Raw genomic sequence first — 23756 nt, forward strand, 5'->3', positions numbered from 1 at the left:
GAACCTTTATGTACTGGCTTTGCTCCAGGTTCAGGGCGCGGCCACACCCCCAGCCCCGCCCCACCGCAGGCCCAACCCAGAGGCTGCTTTCGGTTTCCCTAGCGTTCCTGGGCCCTGGACTTCAACCAGGTCTGCAAGTCCCGCCCTGATTAGCTGCCTCCCGCACCAGTCCCGGCGCCCGGTCCTAAGGCGCCTAGGTTCCTCCCCTTATTCCTGCAGGGATTGGGCCTTGCGGCACCGCCCAGGCTCGGATTGGTCCGAGGGGAGACCCGCCCCTCTGCCCACTTGGGTCTTCCGGACAGCAGAGGAGCAGTGTCCGGCCATGGCCGGGGCGCGCAGGCTGGAGCTGGGCGAGGCCCTGGCGCTGGGGTCGGGCTGGCGTCATGCGTGCCATGCTCTCCTCTACGCGCCGGACCCTGGCATGCTCTTCGGCCGCATCCCGCTGCGCTACGCCGTACTGGTGAGAAGGGGGCGCGCCCGGCCACTTTCTGCCTGAGCCCCGCACCCTCTCTGGGGGTCTCTTCTGGGGCTCCCCTGCCAATCCCTGCCTCCCCCTCTCGCAGATGCAGATGCGCTTCGATGGACGCCTGGGCTTCCCCGGCGGATTCGTGGACACGCAGGACAGCAGCCTAGAGGACGGGCTGAACCGTGAGCTGCGCGAGGAGCTCGGCGAGGCGGCGGCCGCCTTCCGCGTGGAGCGCACTGACTACCGCAGCTCCCACGCCGGGTCAGGGCCACGCGTTGTGGCCCACTTCTATGCCAAGCGTCTGACGCTCGAGCAGCTGTTGGCTGTGGAGGCCGGCGCAACACGCGCCAAGGACCACGGGCTGGAGGTGGGGCCAGCCTGGGACTCTGTCCCTTTCCCAATTTCCTCTTCTCTACCCCAAGAAAGCATCCCTGGAGAAAAGTCTGCCCCTCTGACCTTGCCCTCTCCCCAGTTTTCTTGGTGGAGTTGAGATCGTGGTCATCTCTACTTTGAATTAGTACTGCCAACCTGGGCTTTGTGTAAAGGTCTTTCCCACCCTTTACCAGGAGAGATCCTTTCTAGAACACACTCATCCATGTCTCTCTGCTGTTCCCTGTTGACAGTGTGATAGATGATCACATTATCTAGGTGTGGCAACCTAGGTTTTATTCTTGGGGTTTGCTTTTCTTGTGTAGGAGATGTGGCCCTGCTATTTCAGGCAGGGCTAGTAGATAGATTATGTATGAAAGTGGTTCTGAAAATTTGTCAGGTAGCAGAATCATCTGGGCGTCTTATTAAAATAGCGATTTCTCTCAGCATTCCTGCATTGGTGGCGGGGCGGGGGGAGAGGAAACCTGACAATTTGCAATTTTCAAAAGTTCCCAAATAATACTGATGCAGATAATCCGAGGACCACATTTTGACAACCACTGGTGAAAGGGTATGAATACATCTTCGAGACAGGAGCCATTAGAGGTTTAGAAGCAGATGTGGGAAAGATTAATTGATAGAGCTAGATAACATGGTTTGGGTCATTTTCCTGCAGAAGGTTGAGCCACTAGGCTTTAGTGAGGTGTGAGCCTTGGGCCTGTTTCTGCTGGAGTATTAAGGGGTGAGGCCTCTGCTCTAGAAATATCTGCTGGAGAGAGGATGGAGTTAAGGGAATGAGCCACCTGGGACCCCAGTGTCTCCTGTCTCCTTCCTTTTACAGGTGCTGGGCCTGGTGCGAGTGCCCCTGTATACCCTGCGGGATGGTGTGGGAGGCCTGCCTACCTTCCTGGAGAATTCCTTTATTGGCTCTGCCCGGGAGCAGTTACTTGAAGCTCTCCAAGACTTGGGACTGCTGCAGTCTGGCTCTATTTCAGGCCTTAAGATTCCAGCTCATCACTAGAGGCAGCCCTCCATGGACCCATGGAAACTGAGATGAGGACCTTGGTACTAGGGTGGGAGGGAAGGACGTGGGAATGTTTTCTTATTGGACCTGAGAGATGACACATGATACCAGATTAAAAGAAGGAGAAGTGTGTACCATATGTTTTGAGCAGAGGCCCCTCCAACTCATGGCATCAGGGGCAAAAATTCACAGCTCATCCCAGGCACCCTGGCAGGTTCTCAGAGCCTGCCTCCTCCCTGTTTATATGCATACAGCCTAGTAACCCCCAGGCATGCAAATGTACAATCTGTAATAACACACAGCCTGACACCTTCCCCGGGTCATGTCCAGTGTAACCATGAAGTGGCATTTGTCACCATACCCTGGTCCCTGATTGCCAGGAACTTCTGAAGCAAGGGTGAGTCCTTCCCACACTCCTCCATGGCTGCCCTCCAGGGTCTAGCCCAGCCTATTTGTTAGGGAGGATAGAGAAGCGGAGGACCCCCTGTGCTTCCTGAAAATAGACTTGCTCTTGTCTTGAGTGGTGACCAAGGCAGTTGGCTCTTAAAAGGTGGGAGAACAGCCCAACCAATCCCCAGTCCTTTTCTTCTGAAACTGAGCAGGAGGAGTAAGGAAGTGGCTAGGTCTCCTTGGACGGAGCATGGACATGAGACCTGTGAGTACTGGTATCTCTCCTCCAGAGCTTTCATCTTTGGGATGCCTGAGACTCTGAGACTATCAGAAGGGAATTGACCCACCCCAGTCTAACGCTGCCCTGCCTTCACTTCATGTACATAAAGGTGGTATAAAAACATAGACTGGAGGAGGTAATCCATGGAAAGACAAAAAGAAGAGGACTCAGGACAAGTCCCTGAGGAAGCCCAATCCTAAGAGTTTGGGCAGAGGGTACCAGGCACGTTAAAGACAGAAAGTGGACTATGTGGAGTGCTTGTGAGGGTTTCACTAAAACAGAGGCAGAACTGTCCATTGAGTTCAGTAACATGAAGTGTTTGATGACTATGATGGCAGCAATTTCAGGAAGGGTGGTGTGGAAGGCAGCCTGGATTGGTTGAGTGAATGGAAAGTGGGGGAATAGAGCATGTGAGAGGTTGGCCCTAAAGGGGCTCAGGTTAATAACTAGAGTGCTGTGGAGTCAAGGCATGTTTGAGATGGGAGGTAGAGCATGCCAATGCTGATGGCAACAGTCAAGATGGTGATGAGAGAGGTGGGAGGGGCATGAAGAGGAGGACCCCTGAATGAGCAGAGTTCATAAGAAAGGAGGAGGGATGGGACCTTTGTAGGAAGAGACACAGCCCTGCAGCCTCACAGAGCTCAATAAAACAGAAAAGGACAAGTATAGAAGATTAGGATGACTAAATTAATGGGGAAATGATGAAGGAGTTTGAATCTCTTCTTTGTGAAATGAAGTGAGACTATCAGCTAGATGTGGGTGGAGCACGTTCTCAGAAGATATGAAGTAGATGTTTTCCTAGGTGTTGAAATCAGGTTGATTAAGGAAACAGCAGAAGGGCAGGGCAAGGCTGAGCTCTGAGATGGTCAGTTTAGAGTAGGATGCTGGGCACTCAGGTGTGTGTGTGTTAAATGGAGATCTGCATGCACCTGTCTTCCCCCCATTAGGATTCAGGAGCTGGGATGGAGATGCTTACTGCAGTGTTGGGGTTTTGCCAGGGGAGTATAGGAGGTGAGAGAAAGATGGGGCAATTCAGATGATATGCACAGGAGAAATTGTAGTGATGAAATGTGTGGTCTGAGGATTAATCTGACCAAGATGGAAACTGAAAACTGGAGGTGACTAGGGGGGGATTAGGAAATTAGAGGTCTTGACAAGATAGAAACTCCAGTATGATGAGGGGTTGGGCAAGGAGGTATATTTGAGCCAGACAGGAGTGCTTTGGAAATTAAGAGGTGGAGCAATCTCAGGTAAAGGCAAAATAGAGGGTATGACCTGGGATTGCTGGCCAGAGCCAGGGGAGGAGCCTTAAGAAGTGAGATCTAGGGTTGGTGAGGCTGGAGGGCAGGGTGAGCCTCCACGTGGGTGCTGGAGCAAGAAACCAACAGATGTTGAGGAGGATGGTGTGACCTAGGAGTCAGCATCCTTGGTGAACATGAGGAGTGGCCACAAGGCCAGTGGCACCTGCCAGAGGGGAAAGCAGGCATGACAGGATAGCATCTCCCAGGTGAGAGCCTTTTGAGGAAGGGAGGGTGGGCAGTGGTCTGGAAGCTCAATGCAGAACAGTGTGGTTCCCACTCTCAGCCCTTGGTCTTAGAAGAATGGGAGTATCCAGTGGGGGAACAGCTGTACAAATGAGATAGACCCCTAGAGGTTAATCGTCATCTCCTAATCTCACCCTGACCCTTTTGTCAAATGTTATCTAGATTAAACCTCAGTATAGGCAGGCTGAAGGAAATGGACATTCCAGTGGCTCCTGGGGTCCCAGCCTGTAGCAGCTTCATCTGTGCTTTGTGCACTTGCTCTCAGTCATCTCTGCAAGGGACCCTGAAGCCTGGGAGGTCAGAGTCACTGACCCTTGATGGCACTGCTGACACACCCCTTCCCTCAGGTAATTCTGGATGCATAACTCATTATGGGATGTAATCCAGGTCAACATTAATACCACCTGGAAGGTTGCGCCCTCAGCCTCACTCTGCTCGAGTATCCCAGTGATCAGTCTCTCAGGACCTGCCTACTGGGCAGCTCATCTCTCCACTTATTTGCATTAAATTGGCTTTTTATTTAGGTCTCTGGAGATGGTTACATGGGGAGGAGCCCATGACTTTCCTGTATGATCCCTTGAATACTCTCCAAGTCAGTAGATTACTTCTCAGGCAGCCTTCATAAAAGTGTTTCAGTTTCACTGTACTGGGGTTTGTGTTCATCTCACTCACATAGACAGTCTCTGGGTAGGCAGACGGGGGGGTGATACAAGCTCACACTCTGCATTTCTCATCCTCTTAGCCATTCCCACCCTGCTGAGGTTTAAGGAAAGCCGGGGATGATGACCCACTTAAGCTTTCCTTGGCCTTGTTAAGTCCAATCATCTGGGGCAGGAAGAAGAAGAAGAGAAATGCTCATTGCAATCTTTGACCCCCACTAACTGCTGTGGTGACTTTGACCCAAGCCCTTGACCTCCTTTTCCTTCTCTGAAATGTTGCTGTGATTCCTGTGGTGAGATTAGGTGAGGCAGCACTTGGGATAAGCGTGCAGAGAGGCATTGAGCAGTATGAAAGTACAGGATGCCACGTACTTTCCTGCTTCACAGCACATTTTGTTTCTTGCAAGGTGAGTGGCCCGGCCGCCTCCCCACAAACACCTGTTTCCACCTTTCTCCGCATAATCAGCAAGCTGTTCCCACTTCTCAGCATTGCACTTTTCTGCTGGTGCAGAATAAAACCACTTTGAGCTCCTCCCTGTCCTGAGACAAAGTCCTCTGTGGTCACCCAGCATATGGCAAAGCTGCTGCTTTGGGCTGGAACGTTTGAGGCAACAGTGACTTCCTCCTTTCCTAGTTACCTGAACCCTTAGAGCCGGGAGCCGGCCAGTGAAACAGACAAGGGGAGGGGAAGAGAAGAGGGAAGGCATGTTTCCTGTGTGAGTTTCAGTTTATTGCACAGAAATGTTTTTGAAACCTTTGTCACCAATAGAATCATGAATGGGTGTCGGAGAGTCAAAAATAGAGGAAAAAGTGTAGTCTGTAAACAAATCATTGGATGGCATTAGAATTTGAGCCAAAGTAAAAGATGCTGGAGCTTGGCCCTTATCAGAGAAGTATAGAAGAGCCAAGTAGGGGATTTTATTTACAACATGTTCAATTCTGAGGAAGAGAAGTATGGGCAGGGCAGAGGAAAAAGGAAAAATGGGAAACCCCCATGGACTTAAGGCCCCACAAAGAGAAACCATGTGCTTTCTCCCCTCTTCTCTTCCGGCTTGGGCAAATGAGGCAGTTCATGCTCCCTTTGGGGGCGGAGGCAGTCTACAGGGGCCAGCTGGGCAGAGATAAATCTTGTAAAGGAACTTTTCTTACACTCGAAAAGCAAGAATAGCAAAGGGACTTTGGGAAGGACATAAAACAAGAAAAGGAAGCTCCACACCAACGGTTCCCAGATGGAGGGAGTTTGTGTGTCTAGCGTTTTCACCAACGTGCTGCTCATCCTGATGCACAGATGCAAACTGGAGCTGCTGCCTGTGCCCTCACCATGGGCATGTACCCACCACAGGCATTCCCAGGTGACGCAGGGGCGGAGGATTCCCTCTTTCCACTCAGGATAACAACCCCTGGATGGGGTTTTCAACAAGTATAGAAAGCTCCTGGATGCAGCCAAGACTCTCACCCACAGTCCCAGTCCTCCCACCTTCTTCAGGTCTCTAGAAGACAGAAGAGATGGATTTCCAACATCCTGTTATCCTCACTCGTCCTAGGCTGTGGATGTAGGGAAAGGCCAGGTAAACAAGGAAGGGAGAACAGTTGAATGACGCCAATTGTTTGAAACCAAAATTGCAGAACTGCCCCCAATTAACTTAAGTAAACACCAAGGAACATAGGTCTGTTCCAGAAATACTACAAAATAGAAGAGTACGTGAGCACCAGATGCACATGATGAAGACCATGCTCTGAAAGATTCATTCCAAGGAGTAGAAGCAGTATTTGCTTAGGGCATTTAACGAGAGCACGGACTCTGGAATGAGGGGAGAGAAAAGGTAAGACATGCAGGAACAGCTGGCAACACTAAGGAAAGGATTTAAGGAGAGAGATCCCTTTGTTGGAGAACTTAACATTACCCTAGAAACAGCAAGAGCATCATCAGCCCCAGGAAAATCTACCTCTGATGTGGAGACCAGGCTTAAGAAAACCCCCTAGAACCCAAAGAAAAAGTGCCAAACAAGGAAAATGGCCAAAGAGAACATCCTAGATATAGAGATCAGACAATGAGAATCCAGAGTCTTGTTAAGTGATAAAAGGAAAATACTAACAGAACATGTGTAACAGGAACACCATTTTAGAGGAAACAAGAAAAGCTTCCTAAACTCGAAAAGTACTACACCAGAAGTGGGCAGTACTCACTATGTTCAGGGGAACAAAAAGATAAAAACTGAAAAGCATCAGAATATTTTTTGTGTGAAGGAAATTTGTAAGGTAGGAGAATTAGGTCATTTATTACAGCACAAACTGCATGTCTATCTAAATAGACATTTAAGTGCAAAAACATGGATGTTACTTGTAGTTTTACTGGAAAACCATACAGATGTTTTTTATGAATGTACAGAATGAATCAAAGTAAATAACTGATCAACAGGAAAACTAGGAAATTTGTGAGCTGGTTGTGAGGCAATGGCTCCTATTATGTATAATTTTAGTGCGACGTGCTGTGTTAATGATAGCTGTCAAATAATATGTTAGCATTTGAAAGGAAATATGTATACTGGGAGCATAGTAATTATTTTATAAAGAATAACAATAAATCATTTGATTTTATGCTAGTTCCTAGGTTCTCATTTATTTTAGTAAAAGTGAGTAGTGAGGAGGGAGGAAGCAGCATAAAAATGGGCTGGTTTTGCTGAGGAAATTAGCATGATTTGGTTTCTGAAAATGGTAAGACTTGTGAAATTTTACTATTTCAAAGTACATACCAAAACAATATGATTCTGGCTGAATATGAAAAGATGAGAAAGAATGCCAGGGAATTACAGTAAAAAAGTAAGAGATCATCGTAATATTAATATCAAAGGCCCTAGAATTCTTTAATTGATTAAGAGATTATCCACAATAATCATATAATCACCAACAACTTCAGATTATATACAGCAAAGTCTATTAGAAATTCATACAATAGTACTAACATACTTTCATCAATGTTTCACAGTTAAAATGTCAGCTGTAAGTATGCTTATCTAGTATCGAACAAGAATGAAAAGGAAGATGCTGATGACAACATTTTAGGGATGCCTACTGTGTGGCAGGCACTATTCTAAGCTCTTTTCATGTATTAACGTATTGAGTCCTTAGAACAATCTTATATTGTAGGGATACTATTGTCTTCATACTCGAAATAGACTCAGCACAAAAGTCAAAAATAAAATGAATGTATTTTGCTTATATATTGAGCTCTGTAACCTCAAGCAGTGAATATAATTTTAAAGGGTCAGGAAACATTTAGCAAATTAGTCATTTACTGGACCTTATAAAACCTCAGTAGGCCGAGCACAGTGGCTCATGCCACCGAGGCAGGTGGATCATCTGAGGTCAGTAGTTCGAGACCAACCTGGCCACCATGATGAAACCCTGTCTCTACCAAAAATTTAAAAAAAAAAAAAAACTAGCCGGATATAGTGGCACACATCTGTAATCTTAGCTACTCAGGAGGCTGAGGCAGGAGAATTGCTTGAACCTGGGAGGTGAAGGTTGCAGTGGTCTGATACCGTGCTACAGCACCCAACCTGGGTGACAGGGAGAGACTCCATCTCCAAACAACAACAACAAAACCTCAGGGGAACATCACACACACTGGGGCCTGTCGGGGGTTGGGGGGCTAGGGGAGAGACAGCATTAGGAGAAATACCTAATGTAGATGACGGGTTGATGGGTGCAGCAACCACCATGGCACGTGTATTCCTATGTAACAAACCTGCACATTCTGCACATGTATCCCAGAACTTAAAGTATATATTATATATACACACACACACACACACACACACACACACACATACACACAAACCTCAGTAAATCCTCTGGTCCTCTATCACCCTCTAAGAAATGATAAAGCACATACCAAGTTCTGGACCACATGTAGTAAAACTAGAAATAAATTTACAGGGACAGACACTGTGAAATATTCCTGTTATGACTTCCTACATTGTTCGAATCTTGCACAATATGTATGTATTCTATGGTCATAAAATGACTAGTTAAAATAATAAAAAGGAACTTTTTCTTTTTCTTGTGAGTGTATAGAAACCAGCCCTAATACATCTAAAAAACAAAAACAAAAAAGGGCTTAGGGGTAAGTGGGGACCTATCCCGGTAAGAATTTTGGGGTAATATGTGGAGTTGAAGGAAGATCTCTTCCCCAGCCCCAAGAGATCAAAATCAGATTAGAGGCTGATGGACTCTGGGCCGTGCGCTCGTGTGGATCCCCTGTGCTGACTGGAATATGCAGTGTGACTGGGCCCTCTGCTCTCTCTGTGGCCAGCAGGTGGAGAGTTGTGGTTGTCAGTCTCACCAGATCAAGATCTGCGGGAGAAGATTTGTATAGGAGGAGGAGGCAGTGTATAGCAAAAACACCTGATGTCCGCCACACAGCGGGGAGAACAAAACCAGGTAAACTCACACAAAGGTGCAGGGCCAGAGACCATGTTATATTAGAAGCATGCCCTGTGGCATCCAGCCTGGAATTATGAGGATAATAACAAGGAAACAAGGCTAGAAATTAATATTGCCAGGAGCTAGCCAGTGGAAAATTCTTCCTAATCTAACAGCTCATATACAGAAACAAGCAAACACAAACACTTGAGGTTTTTTAAACATTTGACAAAAATTTTAAAACTTTACATTATGTTACCAATAACAAGTTGTGAAACCAAAAAAAATTGTTTAAACTATCAATAATTAAAAACACATTTTGATTACCATCCTAGAGGACAACTGAATAAACTTCCAATACACCATAGGTAGAATGATAGCATAAAATTGTTATATGAAGACTAATCAAATAGTATGCAACTAAAAAAAGGTACAAAAATATTATAAGGGCATATTAGGTAATTAATTATGTTATCATTGTGGATTTTTTCATGATTGTAGGATTTTTTAGTTTTTTCAAGTTGTAATTTGTTGTGAATTTATATTCTAAATCACTTTCCTTTCATATGGAATTTTGGTTTCTTTTTTCTTAAAAAGTGTTCCCAGAGTTGTAAAAGATTCAAGCCCCACACAACGTAGCTCTGCCCATGCATTGAGGCCTGGCACCCCTGGCCACTTGGATGGAGTGAAGTGGGGCAGGAAGTAGCTTTTCACTATCCCACATTCCCTGAAGACCCTGATGCTGGGGTTGAGACCCAAACAAGAAAGCTGGGGTATAACTAATAGGGAAATAACTATCATCTGTTTGAGCTTTTTTCAGTTTGTAGAACTAACTGAAGTTAGTTATTCCTTATTTATCCAAGAGATGGTAAGTTATGTAAATGTTCTATACCAGGACTTACGGTGATGAAGAGGATAAGAGGTGAGGCAGAGAGAGTAATCGAACCCCAGTGAGTGTAAGTGGCTGAGAAACCATGGCCCCTGAACCTGAAGCCTTTCCTTGGTGTTGGTGTACTTGCTGGTCACATGGATGATTTAATGTCCCTAAGGCAGTTGTCTTCCATGGGAGGGATTCTCCTTAAAGGGAATCTTCCTGTTACCAATGTCATGTAACAAACCATCCCCACATTTAGTGGGTTAGAATAACAGCAATTCATGATTGCAGTCAGACAGAGGCAGGAGCTCGAGTAGCTGGGAGCTTGTGTAGTCTCTCCACTGAGAGCAGTAGTCTCTCTCTCGTCAGATCATCTCAGGGCCTCTCCATGTTTGTTTGGGCTTCCTCACAGCATGGCCACCTTATGGCAGTGAGACTGCTTACATGGCAGGTCTGGGCTCCAGCATGAGTGTTCCACCAAGCAAGGTGGAAGTTGCATGGCCTTTTCTGACTCAGCCTTATAAGTCACACAACTTCACTTTTCCCACATTCCATTGGTAACAAACTACACACAAACTCACAGATTCAAGGAGTGGGAGGACTGGGCTCCAAATCTTGATAAAGGAGCAGCACAGCTCTGGAAGATGGTGTGGGACAGGAGATATTCTACGGCAATCTCTGGAAAATACAATCTGCTACAGTGTCCCCAAATCCTTATTTTTTAAAATTATTATTTAATTATTTATTTTGATACTGAGTCTCGCTCTGTCACCAGGCTGGAGTGCAGTGGTGTGATCTTGGCTCACTGCAATCTCTGCCTCCTGGGTTCAAGCGATTCTCCTGCCTCAGCCTCCCAAGTAGCTGGGATTACAGGTGCGCACCACCACACCCAGCTAATTTTTGTATTTTCAGTAGAGATGGGGTTTCACCATGTTGGCCAGGATGGTCTCGATCTCTTGATCTTGTGATCCACCCGCCTCAGCCTCCCAAAGTGCTGGGATTACAGGCGTGAGCCACCGCACCCGGCCCAAATCCTTATTGTAAAAAGGAGGCACTGGATCTGAGAACCCTTGTCACAGCCCTGAATACGTTTTGGATGGAGCCAAGCACTAACTGACAGGATTAAAATCAGAGTGCTTGGCAGCAGGTCTTGCTCCGGTTCTTGACTTGCAGCTGTCATCCTGCTCCCACCTCACATGGGCCTGACAGACATGAGGCTGCCAAATCACATGTTAGAAACCTCTGGAGATGGACACAGGTTGATGCCATGTAAAAAGTCAGAGGGAAAGTTCTGCATTCTGGACTTTTTTTCTGCTAAGTTTTAAAGGCGTAATAATGTTCTAAGAAACCTTAGGTCTGGCTTACCATTGTTTCAGTATTCTAAGACACACATTTTTAAAATCTCTGAAATAAGAATGAATCTTACAATTGATGCCAGGTTTTGTTCTTGACATAGTTGATATTTGCTGCATACAGCTTTAAAAGTTTTAGAATGTCAGCATCATGGGAAGAAATCCAAGAGACAAATGTGGGGAACTCTTAAGAAACGTTTCCCATCATGGCTCTTAATGGCACAGAGGATGATGTTTTATAGAAAGATATGGACACCTATGATCCCAATTTGAAGTGATTCAAAGAGATGGATGCTGTGTAGAAGTTTTAGAGATATCTAAGTCATTTTATTTTGCTTATATTTCCTTTCTATGTATGTACAAACATGATCTATAATAAAAGCTCATGTCTAAATGAGTCTGAAAGATCTGTTTTAATGTGCAGAAAATTTTAAAGACACCTTCTAATTGGCAGGAAACCATCATGTTATGGCTCCATGGCAGTATTTTTCTTTCTTAATGGTACCTAAAATATTAATGCATGTTGCAATCGATGTCTCAGAGTAGGTGAAACACAGCAGATAAGCCTTGCTTTCACCTCAGAGGTGGGTGAAGACCTAAGTGACTTCTAAGAAAGAGTCCATGGAATGCAGTGATGTCTGAGAGGTGAGGAGTCAGAAATGTCAATGATGTGTAGGCCCATCCCCTGTCTGAGAATCCAACACCTTGTACCTAAAGATCTGTTCAAATATTGGCTTCAATACCTCATTTCCCAAACTCAGATGTGGTCTGCCAAGGTGCTTCCAATTTTTAGGACAAAAAAGCTGAATGTTTGAAACTGGACACATGGGCTCCATAGGTATCAGGCATCTTGCTCTCAGACACTACTGAGAAAATGTCAATCCTCTTTTTAGTAACATTAATCACATTAAGTGCAACTCACATGCTGTTCATTCCTGGAATGTCCCACTTGTCCCAAGCCCCTGTAATGTCTGACTTGTCCTTCAAAACTTATAATCCCTTTAGGGCCGCTTTTGCCCCCTCTCTTCTGGGCTACCATGGCAACCAGAGTATGCCTCTGCAATAGTACATATGCCATTGCCCAGGATTCTGTCTTTAAATTGCCTTTGGCCCTACTAGAACACGACTTTATTTCCCCAGCATATGGTATGTTTCTTATGAAGTAAACTCAATAAGCACTCAGTAAAATGCTTATTAAATGCATGCTTCATGAGAAGTCTTTGCTCTTATGGAAGCTAAAGAAGCCTCCAAATAGAAGTTCATTTTGAATATTAATTTATATTAACTTTTGTCAAGAGTTTTCTCACATTGTGGCAAACAGCACTGGACTAAGATTCAAGTCTCTTTTACAAGGTCCTATGACTTTGAGCAACTTCCCTAACCCTGCTGGGTCTTGGTCTCCCCATCTTCTGTGAACCTCTCAAGGGTGCCCTTTATTTTCCATTATTTAGCACAGTGCCTGACACATAGAATGTGCTCAGTAAATATTTATTTTAATAATGTAATCTGTAAAACAAATGAAGGGATTGGACAAATCTCAAAGGGCACTCTTTGGTTTCCTCATAATGCAAATAAACACTTCTCCTCACCTCATCCAATCAAAACACTTAATAATTCTTAATTCATAGGATATAGTTTAACAAAGTAAACTTATAAGGCTGCTTGGAGGTATCTCAGCAACTTACTACCATTACACTCAAATGATGGGTATAGTGCAGATAAATTTACCAAAGGTACATGTTGAAGTTTGGAACTTAAGGCCATTTTTATCGATTACCATGTAATAGGGTTTTATTGGTTCCTAGAGACATTCCTCAGACCCTCTCCCACCTATTGGCTGACACCTGAAATTTTATCATATTCTCAGTGTGCAGGTCTTTCTATCTTTAAAAAAACCATAGAACATTCATAATTTTTTTCAATAGTGCTCAATACTAGAATAAATATCTTTATGTATTAGCTACATGGAGCTTTTAAAGATAACATTGGTGAGTTGAGAAGTAATATTCCTGTTTCATGATACTATATCTATATATATAATGTATATTTACTATCTCTATCTATATGAATATCTGTATGTGTGTATATGTTTGTGTGTGTGTGTGTGTGTGTGTGTGTGTATATATATATATATATATATATATATAGAGAGAGAGAGAGAGAGAGAGAGAAAGGGTCTCACTCTGTCACCCAGGCTGGAGTGCAGTGGTGCAATCACAGCTCACTGCAGCCTTGACCTCCCTGGGTTCAGGTGACCCTTTCACCTCAGCCCCCGCAAGTAGCTACAGGTGTCTGCCACCACACCTGGCTAATTTTTATATATACATATTTTTTTTTGGTAGAGATAGGGTTTTGCCACGTTGCCCAGGCTGGTCTTGAATTCCTGGGCTCAAGTCATTCACCTGCCTCGGCCTCCCAAAGTGTTGAGATTATAGACATGAGCCACCACACTTGGCCCATTATAACATTTTAAGGGAATTAAATTAGTAAATCGTCACTGCAGATCTGCTGTATGACAGCTGGTGGCAATTTGTCATACGTTGGTTGTAGTGGGCAGGTTAAGTCTGCAAGTTCATATGTTAGAGCCAATGATATAACAAGTCTTTGCTAAAAATCATAGGCAGGCCACATTTCTCTTGGAGCTCTGTATTGGATGTCAAGGTATTAAGTTAGTATCACTCGTTTATATCAATGCATAAAGAAAGGTCTGGAAGTGCACTCTTTAAGTGGGGAAAAACCACAAAGTTTCAAGGATAAAAAATGGAGCAACAGAGGCATTACTAAAATGGAAACAAAATTGTGTTCAGAAGGTGTCATGGGGCATCCTGGATTTTATTAAATAACAATTAATTGACATTCCATTAATTAACAATTACCAGCGCTCTATAACAACCACACAATCTCAGCAGTGAGTAACATAATCATCTATTTAGCTTGTGTGCCTGCAGCCCTCCAGCTGGCCTGGAGTTAGCTGCTCTGGGTTGGGCTTAGCTGAGACTGACTCTGCTCCATGTGTTTCTCATCCTCCTCCTGGGACCAGCGAGCTAGATCAAGATGTTCATCTCTTAGTTACAGCAGTGAAGCAAGGAACAATTACACAAGTCCTTTTCTAGCCATTAGTGATACCACACCCACTAACATTCCATTGGTGAAAGCAAGTCACATGGCTGAACCCAAAGTGAAGAGGCAGGGAAATACATCTGCCTCTTGGTAAGAGGAACTTCAAAGTCAAATGGTAACAGGTGGGAATAGATACAAGGAGAGGTAGAAAATTAAAACCATTCATGTGGCCGGGCCCGGTGGCTCATGACTGTAATCCCAGCACTTTGGGAGGCCAAGGCAGGCGGATCACTTGAGATCAGGAGTTCGAAACCAGCCTGACCAACATGGTCAAATCCCGACACTACTAAAAATACAAAATTACCCAGGCATGGTGGCGCACTCCTGTAATCCCAGCTACGTGGGAGGCTGAGGCCAGAGAATCACTTGAACCCAGGAGGCAGAGGTTGCAGTGAGCTGAGATCATGCCATTGCACTCCAGCCTGGTCAGTAAGAGTGACACTCTGTCTCAAAAAACAAACAAACCAACAAAAAACTATTCATGCAATTTACCGCATATACTAAGATGTAAATTATTTACAGCAGGTGTTACTTCCAGTAAACCAAGCCCGTTGGAAGAATAGTGGATTTTTCAGGTATCATTAAATTTGGCTGAAAACCTCCCAGCTCTGCCTGTGATCTGCAATCTTGTCATTCCCAATTAGAACATTCCGGGCTGTGAAAAAACAGAACATTAAAAACTAGTAGAACTATCCAATTGTTCCCTGTCTTTTTACTTATTTTTAATTGAGATGTGGGCACCTGGGTGGTTTTGACTGAATTTCTTACTAGAACAGGAAAACTACATCATAGCTTTATGTCAGGAACATGTATAAATAAATGCTGCTTACTAATTATGGAAGACCAAACAAAATGGACAGGAAGAAAAGGGTGGGTAAGTTCACTAATAAACTTCATTCCAAACTTCCTTAAACAAACCCATTTGCCCTTTCTTGTTGACAAAGCAAGCTAGAAAACTGACCTTTTGAAGTTAACCCTGTAGAAGTATTGGCACTGACTCTTAATTCCTACTGACCTATTCATTGGCTAATGGATGTTAAGGTGTTTTCCCTGTCTGGTTGCCTCATTGATGTTGGACCTATCAGGTGGGTGCCAGATCTAATTCTGATCTGCATGACTTTTTGAGCTGTAACTGCTTAATCACTACTCATGGGGGCAGCCATAATGACTGGAACTCCATAGCTCAAATTCAGTGCTCACATACAGACAAGTTGCAAATTCACTCCACTTCCGATGTGAAGAAAAATCATTTTGCTTAAGCAAGCCTATCTCCCTTTATTATACATGCCAATACAGGAAGTTATGTGCTGAGCCCCCTGTCATGGAATGTAGGAAGTCAAATATAGTTTTGGAAATGCAAATACATTTTCATTTGCTGATGGACATGTATTATTTATGAAGTCATTGGTTGTAAGTAATAGAAAATTCAATTTAAACCTTTTTGGTTCATGTACTGGAAAATCTCAGAGGCATATGGGTTTCAGGAGAATTTGATCCAGGGGCTTGATAATTCAGTTTTTCTCTCCCACTAGACTCTAATATGTATAGTGAGGGCTCCATCGCGAGACTGGTTCCCCTTATTTGAATCTAAGGGAGAGTCCTTACATTTGCAATGATTTGTCTGCCCTGAACCAATCCCTGTGGTCAAAGGAAGGGATTGAGCTGATTGACTGAGACCTGGGCAACCTAAAATGGGCTCACTGTGCCAAGACGGATAGGATCAAATTCATGACTACCATTCAATGAGGAGAAGAAGAGAACCACGACGTCCAAATAATGGTGTCATGGAAGGCAGAACTCTGTCTCCAAATTAAGTACATGATTATTTTTGTCAATTGAAGTATAAAAGGTTCACAAATGAAACTTGTATTTTCTGCCCAATTTCAAACAATTCCCTGGAATTGAAGGATTTATATGAAATCGTTGGTTCTCCTTGACAGCCTACCCACTTCCACCCCATATTTAATAAGAGACCAAAGTCAGAAATGGATAGTGCAGCTTCTATACCATGGTAACTAAAACCATAGCCAATCTGTGTCCATAGCTTGTGTTGTTTAGAAAGCTTGGGCAGAGATAAAAGGGTCAAATGGCCTCTCATCTATCTGGCATAACTGTTCTACTTTAAGTCAAAGTTGAATATTCAAGCCTCAGCAGCAATATCTCAAATGGTCAATTTAAGAAAAAACTTCAATTTCAAATTAGCTTGTTCTTCAAAGGGTGTTTGAAAACATTTGTTTGCTTAAGCAACTAAAAACTTAGTCATATGGTTGGGACTCAAAGTAATGGGCTGGTGCAGCCTTGTAAGTTTATAAGCTCCACTTGCCCACATGTTTTTTGCATTAATTTGTATCATCCTTAAAGCCAATAAGTTATCGAGCCTTTTACAACCGACAAAGTAGCATACTTCTTCCTCTTGGGGATATGAGAGCATGTTATAAACACTATTACCCTGGAATCCCTTGAGATTGTGTGTGTGCGTGTGTGTGTGTGTGTAGGCATATGTATGTACCATATGTACCTCCTTATGAACAGATAATTGAGTGTCTACTATGTACAAGGTATGTAATGCAAATCACCTTATTTAATTTGCAGAATCACCATATTTAATATAAGTCCTATTGTACAGATGATAAAACTGAGTCTTGGAGACGCTAAATGATTTTCCCAGTAGTCATAGAGCTGCCAAGTAGCAAAGCCTGAGTTGAACTCAACTCTGCCTGTGGTCACAGCTCATGATCTGATTTGCCAAATTTCACTGCCTCATTCCCTCTCTAGGACTTGAATTAAGTCACATTTCTCATTTTGCTTTTTAGCTTTGCCTCCTTCCCTGCCCAGCTTGTCTGCTGAATTCCATAGTCATTGACTCACTAAATACTGATTGAGTACCTCTTAGATGCCAGACACTGTTTTAGGTGCTAGAGATGCAGCATGAACAACCTAGACAAAAATCCCTGCCCTCGTGGAGCTTACAATTTTAGTTGGAATGGTTCAGTCAACTGTGCCTTGATCTCCCAGATTTCCATCGTAAATACCTTTTTCTTCTGATCATTCAATAAACTCAAGGCCTCTCCTCAAAATGTTGTCCTGAAATATAACTCCATATGTCAAATTCCTAAGGATGGTGGCAATTTTCCTTCATTCTTCTGATCCAAGACACTCTTTGCTGCCCCATTGCTTCAGTTTCAGAGAAGGTGGCCAATCTCTGCATTGACTGCTTGCCCAGTGGCACCTGGATATATGGGCACTGAGGCATCCAGGGGGTCAAGAGATGGGAGTCACTGGTCCAGTTTCCAGGAGAGCAGCTTCTGAGCCTGAGATGTGCAGGCAAGGAGTTTGTTGATAAGTGCTCTCAGGCACATACTGGGCAGAGAGAAATGTTGAACTGCTATGCACCCACCACAGAGGTCAATTCTACAGGGAGGCCTGGGGCTAGAATGGCCTTCGGAGACGTACCCAACTGGTGTGACAGGTTGACGCCTTTGTACTCCCACTTCAATCAGTTGTTAGATATAGGCTGCCCTGGGAAGAGACTGACTTTGGGGGAGGTAGCTCTCTCTAGCCATGGCAAATTTCCAGATAGGGTCTCACCTGAGTGTTGGACTTCAACACACCTAGAAGCTAGAGGAATGAATGCTTCAGTCCTGGAGTGGAAGTTCCGGGAAACACACTACAGTCTCCACTGCAAAGGGCTTCTTCACGTGTAAGCAGAGTGGCATCTCCTCCCTGCCTTCCCTAGCTAGAATGTTCTCATGGGCTCTTCAACTCTAGATATTACTTCAGCAAGGTTTTGAAGAAAATCAGAAGTCTCAAAAACATGGAACACAAACTTCAGTACCCTTAGACTCACCAACACTACAGGAAAACTGGGCAGAAAGCCTCTAAGGCAAAGCTGTAAGTTTGAGCTACCATTGATCAAATCTGCTACTTACCTATAACTGGCTTTTCCATGTTGGTAACATCAGAAACATTTATTTGACTGGCTTTTAAAATTATTTAGTACCTTTTGCTCTTAAGCACTATGATATTGTTTTGTTTAGTTATAGTTAACACTTATTGGGCCAAACTAGGCATTGAACCTAAAGTTACACAGATTATCTCATTTAATCCTCAAAATAATCCAATGAAATAGGTATCACTATTATCTCCACTTAACAGATGAGGCTATTGTGAGGTTGGGGAGCTTCCACATGGTCACGTTACTGAGTGACAGAGCTGATATGAGAACCCAAGTCTACCTGACATTGCTTGAGCTCTTACCCCTGTACTTCCCTGCTTCTCTCCCTTTCACAGGGTTGTCCTGGGTTTCCTTTAAATTAAGTATAAACACATATTCTTGGATCCTCCATGTCCCATTGACTTATTGATTGAATCATTAAACAAACATACCATATTCTAGATAGTATCCAAGGCACTGGAGCTGTGATACACAAGACAGGGACATTTATTGCTCTCAAACATTCTCCCAGGATGGTGTGAGGCATCAGAGAAGTAAACAGGCACTCACAAGATAGAGGGATACATGATAAGCTATGTGTCCTAATCCATTTGTGTTGCTATAAAGGAACACTTGAGGCTGGGTAACTTATAAAGAAAAGAGGTTTATTTGACTCACAGTTCTGCAGGCTGTACAAGAAGCATGGTGCCAGTATCTGCTGTTGGCAGAAGCCTCAGGCTGCTTCCACTCATGGCAGAAGGCAAAGAGGAGCCAGTGTGTCACACTGTGAGAGAGGGAGCAACAGAGAGGGAAGGGAGGTATCAGGCTTTTTTCAACAATGAGTTCTGATTGGAACAAAGAATGAGGACTCACTCCCAGTGAGGATGGCATCAGATAGTCATTCATAAGGGGTCCACTCCCATGACCCAAACACCTCCCACCAGGCTCCACCTGCAACAGTGGGAATCAAATTTCAACATGAGACTGTGGAGTCAAATAAACTACACCCAAGTTGTAGCAATATGGGAAGCCCAGAGTACTGTAGGTGCACATAGGAGGTACTCCACCCAGTCGTGGGGGTGGGAGAGATGGTCAGTGAGAGTTTCATGGAAAGGATATCTAAGCAGAATCCTAAAACAATTATCCAGGTAAATGTGTATATGTATGTGTAGGTGTAGAGCATGGGAAAAATGTTCTAACAAGCAATAGAATGCAAATGCTTGGAGGCAGACCCAAGAATTGAAAGAAATTGAGATGTCTGGGTCTCCTCTTTGAGAGTTTGGGTATGAAAAGGACATATTGAGTAGGGACCCAGATCATGCAAGCTTTCCAAGCCACATTCTAAAGGTTGCATTTTTATCCTAAGATAATTGGGAAACCATTGAAGAGTGTTAAATAGGGTGACATTGTCAGATTTGCATTTTATTTTGTGAATAAGTGGTTAGTTTTCTTTTTAACAGCTTCATTGTGGTATACTTTGCATAAAATAAACTGCATATAGTTAAAGTGTACAATTTGATAAATGTTCACATACGTATATACCTCTGAAACATTATTTTCCTGCTTCAGATTGCTAACACATTCTCACTTTAAGTTGTTATGTTTATTTAAGCTCTTGCTCTATAAGTTCCAGTCAACGTTTGTTGTCTTTAGGAGACAGCTATTTTGTCCTGGGAAAACATGTTTCTGTTTTAATCTACCCTGCCTGGTAATGTGTTTTAAGCAGGAGCTGAATCCCTCCATGTGAGTTGAAGAACAGAGAAGGAATAAACCCCAGAGCTGGATGCTCCAGATACCACAGAATTCGATAGGTACTATTTTTGGTACCACTCTGCTAGGCAACTCCTGCGGGCAATAGTTGCCTAGATTAAAATCTGCCATCCCAGGGAGTTTGATGTGGAAGAGGTGGATGAGTGGATGTTAAATATCAGCTGGCCAGTCTTGTTTTCATCAACCCTCATCCCAATAGGGGTTTTTGCAGTACTTTTATGTACCCTGACAACACTAGCAGACTGCGTTGATGCTGCCGGTTTCAATGGCAAAGGGACCAGCAAGGATTCATTTAAAGCCAGGCAGTGAAGAGGAAAAGGCAGAACCCAAAGGCCTTCCTCCACTATCCCCTCTGCCTGCTGCACATACCCAGCTGTCTGCCCCAGCCTGCCACCGCTCATTCCTCACACTCCTACTCTAGATGGCCTTCTGTCTCTGCAGGGCATTCTCATCCTTTTGGGTGTCACTGATAATTTCCTCAGAGTTTTGATTGCATCTGCTTCTGGAGCTATCTGCAGTAAATTTTGGGGGAGGGAACCAGCAACCCATGCTAGTATACCACCTTAACAGAAAGAGGAAGAGGCCTGAACACGTTTCTTATAGACACAAAGCACCTTTGAGTCTACCTTCCCCATAAGAAGAGTGGTAGGGCGGGCTGCCCACGGAGGCCTGGTCAAGAACCAGCACTTCTTAAAAGAGAAGAAAAGATATTAAATGCTAGCCTTCTATTTTCCTCTCAAAGTAAACCTAAGTTAAATCTTTAAGGTAATGACTCAGAAACTCTGAAAAGCGTTTAATAATAGCTCTTGATGATTCATATGAATATTTTACTCTAAAGATGCTTGTCTTGGAGGAATATTGGTGTGAAACTTGCTCCTAGGAAGTAGAAGTGAAAGTCTGAGTACTTATTGCTTTGTGAAGTGGTTATGATAATAGTAATTAATAACTTTGTTTCTCTATGCACTGCCAAAGAATTGGGCATTGCAAAAACACTCTAGAATAAAGCGATAAATAGATGGAGTAGCTAAAGACATTAATTAAGCTGCTTAAAATAAAGTACTGTTTCGTTCCTTTTTAACCCCAGTGTCTACAAACTTTACAAAAGAATCACTGAACTAATTGCTTGGGTAGATCCCAAGATTATAATTTGCAGAACTCTATTATTAGATAAAAATAAAACTCCAAGATTCTAAAATGCATTTGATATCAATGCTTAAGTTTGAGGCCAAACCTCTTCTAACTGATAGAACTGAGAGGGTTTTTCACCTGGTAATCTCAGCCTGGCCTGCCGCCAAGTGGCTGTGTGACCTAGGCCAAGTCACTTACCTCTCTGGGCCCCAGTCTCCTCATCTATTTCAGTTCACCGAAATAGATCTCTAGGCTAGTCCACCATTCTCTTCACTTCCATGATATCTATCCTTTCTGATATATTGCATGCTTTAGCAGACCCATCCCTGGAAAACTGTATGTAAAAACTGCTTTGGTATATCAAACCTAATTTTTCCCATGGGCTTAGGCCAGAGCTTTCTGAGGAGTGCCTCGTACACTAGTGAACCAGGAAAGTGATACAGATGGTAGCATCATTGATGCCCTCAGTTTTCAGGGTGGCTAGGCTGGAGTCCCCAAGACAACTCAGAATCTGAAGTAACCTCACATACTGTACAAATATAATTTTTATGAGTGCTTGGATGTGAAAAACTTTGGAAAGCCCTGTCTTCGGTTTATGAAGTAAGAGAAACATCCCCCACAGGAAGAAAAATTAAGATGCCATGGAATGGTACTTAAGATTTCAGCAAAACTTAAACAAGCATGTGCATACAAGCAGTACATTTCAATAAAAACTTTCAGATGAAATAGGAATAGTCCTAAATATATGTTATGGTAATTCAGAAGAAAAGCCTATAAGAACCCTAGTAACCTTCACAGCAGATGTGGGAGAGCTAGACAGGAGTTTTTCCCCCTTACCTCTGAGTATGGCTGACATGGAAAAAGCTATCACTCTCCAAAAAACTTTTACAGAAACCAACTTTACCTTTTTTTGTCCCTTTTATCACCTCATGGCACCTCTTTCTCTCCCTTTTAAAAATAGTCTGGTCCATTTCAGAGAGCACAAGATGACTGGCTTTGGCGTCTGGAGAGAGAAGATCTTCTCTCAATTCCAACAACCAACAGTATAATACTGACAAGTTACTTTAAGGGAAGAAATACAAATTCCTGTACAAATGTTTACCTTGTCCATTTGTAAATACAAATTCTGGGGTGACTTAAGATAAAAATAATCATTTTTTTCAGCATAATTATGGGATCTTCTTGTTTCTTTGTTTCAAGTCATGCCAACCACAGAGATGATCTGAGAATGTGACACTTCACAGCCATCAACATCCAGAGAGTTCATCTGATTCAACACTTTGATTTCAGATATAAAAACAAGGTTTCAGAGAGCTAGTTACCCCTAAAAAGTATTTAATGAGTCCAGAATCCAGGTCTACTTAAAATTTTTATATTAGTTTCCCTTTCTTCCCAGCCTTTCCCTAGTTTAAATGGCATTTATTGTATATTTTTAAAATATTTTGGTTTTGGCTGCCCAGCATATGAAGTTCTTTTTTATTTGCAGGGAGCTCCCAACTTTTGGTCACCTTCCCAAAAGAAGCTGAAAGTGTTAGACGAGGGCTTGCTTACATAGACTCCCTTGCAGCTAGGGCACAGACATGTGATCTATGCTCTGCCAATCTGACCTACCAGCAAAGACTTTTACTCTGGAATAGAAGGGAAGCAATTGCTCTCAGACAACATTAGCACAGTGGCTTCCTCACCAGAACCAGTAATGAGATATCATTTGGGATCTGCCCTTTGGCCTTGAACTTGGTCCTCCAGACACATCAACATTTTTGTGAGCTCACCAGTATCTATTCAGTAAATTCTTTAGCCAGAATCTTCTATTCCTTGCAACTAAGACCCTTGACAAGTACAACTAATAATATTTCTATTTGTAAATCTTATCAAACACTTGCCATGTTCTAGGTATTGTTCTAAGCACTTATTGTTCTAAGTTCCAAGTATACATTCATTTAATCCTCATGATAACTCCATGATATAGGTATCATGATTATGTCCATTTTACTGGTGAGAAAACTGAGGCACAGTGAGGGAAATAATTTCAGATTCAGAAATTTTCTAAAAATTTTAAGCAATGAAGAAGGAGGGCTAGGAATTGAACCAGGCTGTTTGGATCTAACTCTGAGCTCTTAATCACTACACATACTACTTCTGCCTAATTTTTTCTGATTACATAATTAATAACTATAGAAATATTTAAACACTATAGAAGAGTAAAAGGAAGAAAATAAAAATAAACCACAACTCTACTGCTTATCAAAAACTATTGTCTACAATAGTTAAACTATTTAAGTTTAGCCAGTACAGTACAATTTACTTCCTTGGTCACACTAACCATATTCCAAGTGCTCAGCAGCTCAGGAGCCTCATGGCTACTGTGCAGATGTAGCACATTTCTGTCATCTTAGAAAGTGTTAGTGGATGATGCTGGAG

The 23756-nt window shown here is 43.3% G+C and overlaps 1 protein-coding gene across 1 annotated transcript; it reads left to right on the forward strand.

Annotated features, from left to right (window-relative positions):
* The first annotated feature begins 291 nt into the window (after positions 1–291).
* NUDT16 (nudix (nucleoside diphosphate linked moiety X)-type motif 16) lies at positions 292–5264 on the forward strand. The gene is made up of 3 exons (XM_011977976.1): positions 292–460; positions 564–833; positions 1677–5264. Exons 1-3 carry the CDS (start codon positions 323–325, stop codon positions 1854–1856), a joined length of 588 nt encoding a protein of 195 aa, XP_011833366.1. The 5' UTR covers positions 292–322; the 3' UTR covers positions 1857–5264.
* The last annotated feature ends 18492 nt before the right edge of the window (positions 5265–23756 follow it).

Source organism: Mandrillus leucophaeus, unplaced genomic scaffold, assembly GCF_000951045.1.
Source record: "Mandrillus leucophaeus isolate KB7577 unplaced genomic scaffold, Mleu.le_1.0 Scaffold186, whole genome shotgun sequence".
Taxonomy (NCBI): domain Eukaryota; kingdom Metazoa; phylum Chordata; class Mammalia; order Primates; family Cercopithecidae; genus Mandrillus; species Mandrillus leucophaeus.

What these genes read in the sequence shown, in the direction of transcription:
- NUDT16 (XM_011977976.1), top strand. Translation starts at nt 323, where the DNA reads ATGGCCGGGGCGCGCAGGCTGGAGCTGGGCGAGGCCCTGGCGCTGGGG. An exon ending in CGCTGCGCTACGCCGTACTG is followed by an intron (nt 461 to 563) that starts GTGAGAAGGGGG and finishes CCCCTCTCGCAG; the next exon opens with ATGCAGATGCGCTTCGATGG. An exon ending in CCAAGGACCACGGGCTGGAG is followed by an intron (nt 834 to 1,676) that starts GTGGGGCCAGCC and finishes TTCCTTTTACAG; the next exon opens with GTGCTGGGCCTGGTGCGAGT.